At 59.2% G+C, this 11533-nt stretch overlaps 1 protein-coding gene across 1 annotated transcript in view; it reads left to right on the forward strand.

The window, feature by feature from the left end:
• Window positions 1-11177, forward strand: part of LOC121481369 (vegetative cell wall protein gp1-like) — a 51095-nt gene extending 39918 nt beyond the window's left edge. The window contains exons 2-3 of the mRNA XM_041738668.1: window positions 10347-11002; window positions 11079-11177. Of these exons, the coding sequence (XP_041594602.1) occupies window positions 10347-11002; window positions 11079-11177 (755 nt within the window). The remainder of the gene's footprint in view (window positions 1-10346; window positions 11003-11078) is intronic.
• The last annotated feature ends 356 nt before the right edge of the window (window positions 11178-11533 follow it).

Here is an 11533-nt window from a genome sequence, read left to right on the forward strand (position 1 = left end):
TGCGACCTTCCCCGGTTTGCAGGTGAGAAGACAGAAATTAAGAGACTTGCCCGATTAAAAAAAAAAAAAAAAGAGAGAGACTTGCCCGAGCTCAAGCAGCTAACAAGCGGCCTGGCTTTTCGCTTTCCCCACAGCAGCAGCCACCGAGCACGATGGGCAAGAAGGCAAGTCGCTGAGACGGTTCGCCCTCTAGGCTCTGAAGCCAAGCTCTGACTCCAAGTCCTGTGTCGTGGGGGGTTATTTAACCTCGTTTCACCTTGGGTTGCTCACGTGTAAAATGGAGACAATAACAACACACCCCCTCCGCTGACGTGAGGGTTACGGGACGTCACAGTTGTAAAGCACCCAGGAAAACTGGCTTGGAATAAGCACTGGCGGAGTGTCAGCTGAGGAGCTCTGAAGCCAGTGGCCTCATCTGTAATAGCCCTGACCCGGAAGGACCCAAATGCCCACCACGGGCAGAAGGAATAGTCCATCGCCACGTAAGGGCATGTGCAGATCGCGGCGTAACCGTGCAGTTGATGCGTGCAGCACACAACATAACCGTGCACTGGGACGTGTGCAGATCGCGGCGTAACCGTGCACTGGGACGCGTGCAGATCGCGGCGTGACTGTGCACTGGGACGCGTGCAGATCGCGGCGTGACTGTGCACTGGATCGCAGTGGAAAGGATGGGTCACACAGCGACACAAGGCGGTCCTACCGAGAGTGACGGGCTCCGGCCACAGCAGAGTACCCCCCTACGATCCCACGTATGTGGAGGTCAAACACAGGCAGCGCTAATCGACGGTGACGAAAGTCAGAGTAAGTCACACTCAGAGTCCGTCTGCGAGGGGATGAGGAACTTCCCGGGCTGCCGCGGAGGGTCTGGGCCTTGGTCTCAGTGGCGGTTATGCAGCGTACGCGCAGGTGAAAATTCCCTGATTTGTACACTTACCATGTGTGCAGTGATGCTGTATGTTATATTCCTATTTTTAAAGTACCTGAACATTTTTAAAAAGAGGAAGAGAAGCCACGAAGCACACGCGCTCAGGCCGCCTGGCACTCTGGAGGAGCCTCTGGAAACCAGGGTGGCGGGAAGAGGAAGGAGGGCTTCGGGCGTCTCGTCCTCTCTCCGACGGCCTCTGCTGCCTCTCCCTTCGGGGAAGCGCTCTCCCATTCGTCTGCCCGTCCCGGAGATGTGGGGGCCCTGGGGCCGTCCCTGCCCCCTTGGCCGCCCCCTAGCACGGGAACGCGGCACCCGCCTGCCCCTCCTGGGCGTCTTCCCGTGATGGGCCGGCCTGGCTGCCAGTGGGCCAGCTCAGCGCCGGGGCGCGTCCGTCGGGCCTGCAGCCGTCCTTTGGGCAGCCTGCCGCGGGGCTGGGCCGCCAGGAGCTCCGGGTGGGCGCGCGGACGCCGGGGCCACGGAGGTGCGGGGCTGACCTGGGGACGGCGGGGAAGAGGTGGGCGCGTGCCCTCGGGCTGAGAGGCGCCGGTGCCCACGGGCAGGGCGATCGGAGCCTGGCAGCAGAGCCCTGAAGGAAGGGGCCCCGCGACCGGGACACTCGTGGGGGCTTTCTCTAGCTCCCAGGGCGCTGGGGGCTGAGTACTCGCTCCGTGTGGCCGGCCCGGCCGCCCTCTGCAAACACATCTTCTTTCTGGCTTATTGTCCGGTGAAGGTTTTTCTTTTGAATTTCGGTAATTGGGAAGCTAGGAGGGGGACGGGGCTGCTCCGCGCGGGTCGGGAGGGCATGCTGGTGGCCTCCTCTCGGGGTGGGGGGCAGGTGGCGGCCCTGCCCGCCCTCGGAGGCCCCCGTGCTCCAGGCCTGGGCTCGCCTGGGAAGTGAGGCCTGCCCACCCAGGCTGCTGGGATGCGCCCGCCAGCGCTCCCCGGGTTTGCGTGGGCCCCAGCCCAGCCCTGGCCTGTGCTGCCCCGCGGGTCCCTGGCCCCAGCAGCCCCCGGGTCACCAGCGGGATGGCCTCGCTGTGCGCCGCAGGGCCCTGGAGGGAACACGGCTGGGGCCACGGCCACCAGCTGGTGTCTAGCAGTTACGTGCCGGGACACATGAGACGTCCTCGGTCTGCTCTCGGCCTGGAGCCCACGCCGGCTGCGGCTGCGCCTGCAGGAGGGAAGGACGAGAGAGCCCGATGCTTTGCTCATGGAGAAACCCCGCCGCTCCCGCCGGAGGTGTTAGAGCTCTGCTTCTCCCGGCCTGCTCCCCGGTGCGTGGCTCGTCTTCCCCTCAGCCCCACAGCGGCCAGAGACAGGGTCTGGCCCTCCGCCACGGCCCCTTCCTCGCGCTGCCCTGCCCCGAGCAGCCCCAGGATGTGCATTTGGGATTCCGGGTGCCGGCGGCCTCGGCCTCGTCGCACAGCACGGCCTCCTGCTGAGACCAGGCAACCGAAGATAACAAGTTTCCGGGGGCATCCCAGTGACAAAAGGCAGTTCTTCTGGGGAAAAGAAAGAAAATGTTAGATTGTTCTTCCCCAGGAAGTACCACCTCCCTCACAAATGCTGGATAGAGAAACAGTCATACACTGGGTCTGCAGGCTCTCAGAAATAGAAGCGGTTTTCCTCTTTTCGACTAGGGTTGCATCTCATTTCCATAAACAGAACACTCAGGAGAATATGGTTTTTCTACTTCAAACGAGTGTTAACGCCTTAAACACAGGGCGATGGCTTTGGGGCACACACGTCCTGTCGACGCATGCAAGCGCCTTCAGATACCATCTGGTTGCACCAGGCTCCCATTAGGGATAGTTTTGCAGGTGTTAGATGAACCTTCTGGGGGTTTGGGGGCCCTCAGTTGGGAATTTTTGTGAAAATCCCATATATTAAAAAAAAAAAAAGAAAATCCTATATATAATAGAGCGTGAAAGTCTCCCAACGGTGGCTTCATTGAAACTAAACAACACAAAGACATAGTTTTGATATTAAAAAACATATATTATAAGATTACGTTCACTCTTTTTCTGCCTCTTGGGCAGAAGTGTAGCCCGTTCCATGGAGGAATGGAAGGGATGGTGGGGCAGCCGGGGCCGATGGACGGCCCGCGTTTCAAGGGCCGGTGACGCTGGTCTGTATCGTGCACAGAGAGAGGAAATTCCCGCAGTCTCCAGAGGGGAAACAAACAAGCGAAAATAGCAAACGTCTGCTTAGACCCATCTAAAATTTCATCCTAGCGGCTGGTCTTGGTGGAACCGACAGATCAAAGGGAAGATGCCTCCGTGCCGTAGGGCCCAGCACGTAGCCAGAGAACACTCTGTTTTCCCAAGGGCGGAGAATCCACGCTTCCACCCGGTGACTCTTGGGTCCCTCACCTGCGCGGGCACTAAGGCGCGAGAGGCCGAGCTGCAGTCCCTGGTACTAGGGCTCCCAGGCCGCCGGGTGCAGCCTGGAGCCAGGTGCTGGCTCAGCAGGGTGAAGTCTGTGGGACGCCCCGTCGGGCTGGAGGGTGCTGGCTGCAGGGGCCGAGGCTCCGGAGGTCTCTGCCGGGGTGCACGGAGGCGCCGAGGCCCAGGCGGCGGGTGCTTCGGGACAGGGAACGCTCGGTTTTAGGAACTGTTTGAATCCAGGGCCCAGGCAAGGAGGCGCCATGAGCAAAGCCGCTGGAGTCGGCTCTGGGCGCTGAGGGGCTCGGTGTGTGGGTGAGCTCCGGGGCCTGGGGGGCGGGGGGAGCGACTCGGGCCGGGAACAGAAGCAAAGGGAAAGGCCTGCTGGGGCCAGGCTGCGGGCGTGGGCAGGGAGGGCCCAGCGCCCTGCAGGCCGTGCTGGGGCTGCAGGTGCAGCCTCGGGTGGGGGTGGGGGCGTGCCGGCTGCTGCCCCCAGGCCTCGGCCCGCAGAGGGTGGGCCAGCCTTCCAGGACGCCGGCCTCGGGGCCTCGGGGGTCACTTGGCCTGGGCGCCTGGGCCTCGGGCAGGCGGGCCTGTGTCACCCCAAGGCCGCAGGCAAGGCGCGCTCAGCCTCCAGGTGCAGCTCTGCGAAGGCCGGCTGCGCTCCCCTGGGGTTTCACAGAGTGGGCCGCAGCACTGTCGCAGGTGCCCCGGCACCGACAGGCCCAGGGCAGGAAAGGCCAGGTGGGGGCGGCAGGTGGGGGACGGGCGACACGGTCACTGGGTTGCCTGACTCCGACCCTGGCTGCCCCGCTGCTCGGGGAACCCAGGGAAAGGGGCCAGTGGACGGGTCCTGTGTCCCCCGGCGGCCCCCCCGCCAACATCTTGTAACTCCCCTGCGCCGGGGAGACCTCACCTGCCCACACCCGGCAGCCTCAGGGCCCTGCTCCCGGCAGGGCAAGACCTGGGCGCGGAGCCACTCGGCTTGCCGCCAGATGTCAGAGATGTAACCTGAGGTGTGGGCCCCCGGAAAGGCCCAGGTCCGGGGAAATGAATCACCTCCTTTCCACCTAAGGACCTGCTTCCTGCTGAGCAGCAACCTGCCAGCTACTCTGGCAATAGAAAACCCTTAACCTGACCAAACCTCAGGAAACGCAGCCACTGGTGAGCAGGCGGGAGGACTTGCAGTTACGTTGACCGTGGGACCCCCAGCGTGCTCTCATACCCCAGGGCTCTATCTCATACCCCACCCAGTGCTCTGTCTCATACCCCAGCGCTCTGTCTCATACCCCAGGGCTCTATCTCATACCCCAGGGCTCTGTCTTGTACCCCAGGGCTCTATCTCATACCCCCAGCGCTCTGTCTCATACCCCAGTGCCCTATCTCATACCCCAGGGCTCTATCTCATACCCCAGGGCTCTATCTCGTACCCCAGGGCTCTATATGGTACCCCAGGGCTCTATCTCGTACCCCAGGGCTCTATCTCATACCTCAGCGCTCTATCAGGGCCGAGTCTAGATTGCCGTCCTTAAACCACTTCGGGCTTGCAGGCCCGTCCCTGCCCAGGCGGGGCACCCGCATCTGGCGATGCTGCTGTTTTTGGAACAATGCACACTCACCTCTAATTTAGAGATCAATGGGTTCGATTTCTTCATTCTATTTTTTTCTGCCATTCTTTTCTTCTAGGGAAGGCAGCTCTATTTGGAATGGGAAGGTTTGGGCACTGCATTATTTCCACGTACTCGGCTGCCGCATCTCCCGCGGGCTCCCCCTTGCTTACTGTGCAGTGGCGGTTGCTACTAGTACGTTCGACTAGTCTTTTCGAGTCCAGGACACAGTGCAGTGGGGGGCGGGGAGAGCAGCGGGCGAGAGTGATGTCGGAGGTGGAAGCTCTAGTTCTGAATCTGTCCCTACGTGATTCTTCCTGGGCACCACAGCCCAGCTCCTCCTCTTAGAATAGGAGTCCACTTAGACCACTTGCTCCCTCTGCGTCTCTCCCCCATTTATCAAATGAGGAGCTGTACTCACACATCGCATGGCCTCTTCCCAGCTCTTAAAACATTTTTTTTTTTTAAATCCTGAGAAAGTATACATCCTGTTTGACTTATTCAGTGTAATATTCCTCTGGAAACAGAAATCCATCATGTGAGAAGGCAGAAAACGATACTTCCCCAGACTCTGTCAGTGATTCGGAATGTTGAAATCTGAACTCTCAGTGTGACGGTATCTGGAGATGGGGTTTTGGGGAGGTGATTAGGATTAGCTGAGACCATGAGGGTGGGGCCCTCAGGATGGGATTGTTAGTGACTTTAGCAGAAGGTTTGCGCTCCCCCCCCTCCATGAGCGCACGTGATGAAAGGACCCATGAGGGCACAGAGAGAAGGTGGCCACCTGGGAGCCTAGAATAGAGCTCTTACCTGAATTGGCCCACACCTGCCTGGACTTCCAGCCTCCAAACTGTGGGACGTAGACTTCTGTTGTTAAAGCCACCCAGCGTGCATAGTACTTTGTTCTGGCAGCCTGAGGGGATGAGAACAGCAGGCACTCCCTGGGTAGTCATCGTGGACCTTGGGTGTCTTCGTGCTGAAAGAAGACCCACCGCCATGCAGTCCGAGCAGTCTGGAATGCACCATCCAGTAAGGCAGAGCAGAGGCTCCAGTGCCTTATTCAAGTGAAGACCGCCAGCCCTGTCACGATTTCCTGCATCGTCGTTGTTGTGTTAGCAGTAGGAATTGCTTGAGCTGGACTTAAAGTATTTTAAATAAGTGCCCAGAAGGTAGCCACGGGAAATGAATGGCCACCTCCAGTCCTCTTTGGAAGCAGGACGGGTAGGAGTTATAAAAGTGTATTAGTCAGAGTTAAACAAGGAAACAGATATTTCTAGCAACAAAACCAATAACTGGAGCACGTCGTTTCCAGCACTGTAATGATTTTCACGGTACAGCTTTTAGCTGCACTGGAAACGACAATGCAGGTGTCACCCGAACATCATACACCTTAAGTGGCATCTTGTGCGTTCTTATCCTTTCAGAGCCAACTCAAATGCCGTCTCTTCTGTGACTTTCCTAAATGCCGTTTGAAAATGACATTTGTACTCCTGCATTCCACGATCCCTGTACGGAGGTATTTGTCGGGCTCCCACCGTAACCCGCTTTTACTTCGGTGAGGCACTTACCACATCCTGTTACAGGAAGTTGGGTGTCCTTTCTGCCCTGCTGGATAGTGAACTCTCAGAGGGCAAAGCTATAGGCATAGAAGTTACTGAGTAAAAGAAAGAGTGAATGAATGTGGTGCTCCTTTGTGTAGGACTTCTTCCTCATTTACCCCAGGCTTCCAGAGGCTCTGACTCGGCTACCAGTGAGACTGCCTCTGCCCCCACCTGCCCGTCTATTATGTGATACTATCAGCAGTAGTTAATCATGGTCATTTTTTGGTTTTGGTCACAGAATAATGAGCCACGGGAGCTACCAGGATGCAGAGCCAGTAAGCTCCAAAGATCACATGTGAAAATCCAGCGTTCTCATAATATCTGTCCCAACTGTTGTTTTGTCCATGTTTTAAAGATCTCTTGCTCTGTTTTCATTCTGAAATCACTGATACTTCAGAGCTGCCAAAAGTCCACTATAGCAACATGGACTATTACGCGGGCTCGTTTAGGAGGTCTGCTCTCCTATTTACTAAAAGAATAACTCTCTTATAGGCTGTGGTCTTGACCAATTCCTTTTCATAAGATAACTCCGAGTACTTTGATAATACTTCAAACATTGAATTCAGTTAAATATGAGAAAACGATGTTTTCAGGATAGATTCTGTAGCACGACTTTTCATGAGCTGCTGAGTCTACTGTGCAGCAGAACGAAGAAGTGAGCAGCTTTCCCCCAAGTACCTGAATGCCTCCACATACACCTTTCCGCCCTTCCTCTGTGCTGTAATCTAGCCCGTTTTATTCCTTATGAATTTTCATTATGGTTGGCCATGGCCTATATGTTACCCCAAGGGATATCTATCTCTTCAGAGTATGGAGGGTTAAAAAATTGAAGACCTAACATGACACCAGGCATAGGTACGTGTTATGGTAGATTGACAGAGTGAGGCTGACTTTGAGAGCAAGGTTCCTGCGCTCATGTAACACCAGGTAGGCAGCCACTCCTAAGGTAGCTCTGATGGATGTGGCCATACTAAGTGGTATGTAAAAGAGAAAAGAGAGATTCTGGAGTAGTTTTGGATAAAGTTCTTAATTTCCCTTCCTTCCTTCCTTCCTTCCTTCCTTCCTTCCTTCCTTCCTTCCTTCCTTCCTTCTTCCTTCCTTCCTTCCTTCCTCCCTCCCTCCCTCCCTCCCTCCCTCCCTCAAGTACTTCCTGCACACTTTTCATGACCTAGGCACTGTCCTGGGCTTAGGGGAAACAGCAATGAATAAGACCAGTTCCCTGTACCCTCATGGAGCTTACGTTCTGATAGGAGAGATTACTTTATTAGAGGTAAAAATCTCTTTATAAGAGATTACTTATTACTTTACAATAAGTAAATAAATAATGTGATTTTGGGAAGAAACTACTTTTTTATTTTATGAAAAAGAGCAAAGGGTATGGTTGTTCCTCAAAAAATCAAACATAGAATTACCATATGATCTAATACTTCCACTTCTGGATATATACTCCAAAGACTTGAAGACAGGGTTTCTTTTTTTTTTTTTTTAATAAATTTATTTTTTATTGGTGTTCAATTTGTCAACATACAGAATAACACCCAGTGCTCATCCCGTCAAGTGCCCACACTCAGGTTCATAGTATTATTCACAGTAGCCAAAAGGTAGAAATAACCCATCAAAGTCCACCAGTGAATGAATGGGTGAATAGAATATGGTCTTGCATATACAATGGAATATTATTCAGGCTTAAAAAGAAAGGAAATTGTGACACATGCTACAAAACGGATGGGACTTGAAGACAGTGCGCTGAGTAAAATAAGCCAGTCACGAAAGGACGATTCCAGTATGACTTGACTTACGTGCACCACCTAGTGCAGTCAGATTCATGGAGACGGAAAGTAGAAGAGCAGTTTCCAGGGCTGCAGACAGGGAAGACGGGAGAGTCACCCTCGTTTAATGGCACAGATTCCAGTTTGGGAAGAGGAGAAGGTTCCGGAGCTGAGTCCGTGATGATGGCTGAGCAATAATGTGAGAATAATGCCACTGAGCCGTACACTTGACGGTGGTGGGGGGGGCACCTGGTGGCCCAGTCGAGGGTCTGACCCTGCACTCGCTCAGGCCTGACTCCTGGGTTGTGAGGTGCAGCCCCACTGTCTCCCCTGCCTCTACCCCTCCAAAGTAGATCAGTCTTTAAAAAGGTGGTTAAGATGGTTGATGTCATGTGTATTTTAATGACCTAAAAGATCGATCCTTTAAAAAAATAAGCAAGGAGCTGGGGCAAGGATGATCTCAGGGTCCTCGGGGAAGGCTCCCCAGAGGGGGAGGTGGCATTTGGGCAGAGACCAGCGGGGGTGCCGGGGAGCTTGGGGCGATGTGGGGGATCATTTCGGAATTTTGCTCTAAGTACAACGAAAGGCTTCGGGGGGCTTGGACCGTTAAGGGACGGGCCACGATTCACTACTTTAAACGATCCCGCGGGCTGATGGGTGAAAATCAACCGAAAGGGAGAAAAGTCCAGAAGGCAGAGGACCAGGGAGGAGGCTGCGGCCTTGGCTCAGCGGGTGGCAGCAGGTGGCCCCGGTGATGCTGAGACAGTGGAGGTGGGAGGAGCGGTCGGCGGTGGAAGTCGGGAGCCCCGATGGGCCGGTGGGGTGACGGGCGTGAGGGGGCTGCGGAAGGGGGCGCCCCACTGAATGGAAACGACGAGGGGAAGCTGGATGGGGATGCTGAGGGGCCGGGCCAGGAGCCGGGTACCAGCTGGGCGACCGCGTCGGTGAGATCCGGTCGTGGGGAACAGCCGATCGGTGAGCGCCTGTCACGGGGACCGGCCGATCAGGGGGCTCCCGCCACGGGCACTGGCCAATCAGGGAGCTCCCGTCACGGGGACCGGCCAATCAGGGAGCTCCCATCACGGGGACCGGCTGATCGGTGAGCTCCCGTCACGGGGACCGGCTGATCGGTGAGCTCCCGTCACGGGGACCGGCCGATCAGGGGGCTCCCGTCATGGGGACCGGCCAATCAGGGAGCTCCCGTCACAGGGACCGGCCAATCAGGGAGCTCCCGTCACGGGGACCGGCCAATCAGGGAGCTCCCATCACGGGGACCGGCCGATCAGGGGGCTCCCGCCACGGGGACCGGCCGATCAGGGGGCTCCCGCCACGGGCACTGGCCAATCAGGGAGCTCCCGTCATGGGCACTGGCCAATCAGGGAGCTCCCGCCACGGGGACCGGCCGATCAGGGGGCTCCCGTCATGGGGACCGGCCAATCAGGGAGCTCCCGTCACGGGGACCGGCCAATCAGGGAGCTCCCGTCACGGGGACCGGCCGATCAGGGGGCTCCCGTCACGGGGACCGGCCAATCAGGGAGCTCCCGTCACGGGGACCGGCCAATCAGGGAGCTCCCGTCACGGGGACCGGCCGATCAGGGGGCTCCCGTCATGGGGACCGGCCAATCAGGGAGCTCCCATCACGGGGACCGGCTGATCGGTGAGCTCCCGTCACGGGGACCGGCCGATCAGGGGGCTCCCGTCATGGGGACCGGCCAATCAGGGAGCTCCCATCATAGGTACCAGCCCATCCGTGAGCTCCCATCACGGGGACCGGCCAATCAGGGGGCTCCCATCACCGGAACCGGCCAATCCGGGAGCCCCTCCAGCTGTGCCCTCGCTACCGTGGCCTCGCCGCCCTCAGCGCCCGCCCCGGGGCGTCCTGGCAGGTGTCGGGGCGCAGGACCCTCGGTGGGCGGGACTGCCGGGAGCAGGTGGAGGCGGCGGCAGGAGGCCCCTGGGGGGCCGCAGCCTCGGCGGGGGGCGGGGGGCGGGACTCGGGGCGCCGGGGAGCCCCCGCCCCTTCCAGGCTCCGCACTGACCGCCCCGCTCTCCCGCAGGACTCAGCGCCCGGAGCTCCTGGGCCACGGACCCCCCGGCGGCCTCTCTTCCTGCAGGCGGCGCCCCCCCCGCGGCCCTGCGGACCGGCGCCCCGAGCTCCGCCCCGAGCCCCCCGCAGAGCCTCCCTCCGACCTCCCCCCCAGGTCCCCCGAGCTCCCCACCCACCTCCTTCCCGAGCTCCCCGCCCAGCTCCCCCCCGAGCCCCCCGACCTCCCCCGTGACCTCCCCCCCGAGCTCCCCCCTGCCAGGCCCTGCAGCCTCCCCCTCGGGGGGCGCGCCCCACAGCCCCGCCCTCCCCGGCACGGCCTTGGCCCCGACACCTGCGCCCCCCGAGGACGCTTCCGTGGGGCCCAGGGCGGAGGCGCCGGGCAGCGAGACCTCGGCCCCCGAGGGCAGCCCCGCAGCGCCCACGGCCACGGCGCACAGCCCCGGGCCCCCCGCAGAGCCCCCCGCAGGACCCCCTGCAGGATCCCCTGCACCACCCCCTACAGGATCCCCCGCAGGACCCCCTGCACCGCCCTCCCCAGGACCCCCCGCACCGCCCTCCGCAGGACCCCCCGCACCGCCCTCCGCAGGACCCCCTGCAGGATCCCCTGCACCACCCCCTACAGGACCCCCCGCAGGACCCCCTGCACCGCCCTCCGCAGGACCCCCTGCAAGACCCCCCGCAGGACCCCCCGCACCGCCCTCCCCAGGACCCTCCGCAGGACCCCCCGCACCGCCCTCCGCAGGACCCCCCGCAGGATCCCCTGCACCACCCCCTACAGGACCCCCCGCAGGATCCCCTGCACCACATAGGTCCCCTGGCACACGATTCTTTTGGAGGTTAAACGAGAGGACCCGTGAAGTGGCCCCGAGGGCTCCCGGCAGGACCCGGGCCGCCGTCCCTACTGGTGCCCCCAGAGCCCTTGCCCCGGGGAGACCAGTCAAGCAGGGTAGGGCCGCGCTCGCAGAACTTGCTCATTCTTTACGGGCACTGACGGCTCTCGTGGGAAAGAAGAGGAACTTTACAGGACTCCGCATTTGTGTTTACCCTCCCAGCAGCCCGGGGAAGTCGTATCACCCTTATCTTGATGTCGCAATCTCGGAAATTATGGTGGAGGGAGGTTTAGGGTCCCTTCTGAGGTCACATGCCTGTGGCATTGACGTACTGGCTGCAGGCTTCAGGGCGTTGGGCAGGAAAAGG

This window comes from Vulpes lagopus, chromosome 23, assembly GCF_018345385.1.
Source record: "Vulpes lagopus strain Blue_001 chromosome 23, ASM1834538v1, whole genome shotgun sequence".
Classification (NCBI taxonomy): domain Eukaryota; kingdom Metazoa; phylum Chordata; class Mammalia; order Carnivora; family Canidae; genus Vulpes; species Vulpes lagopus.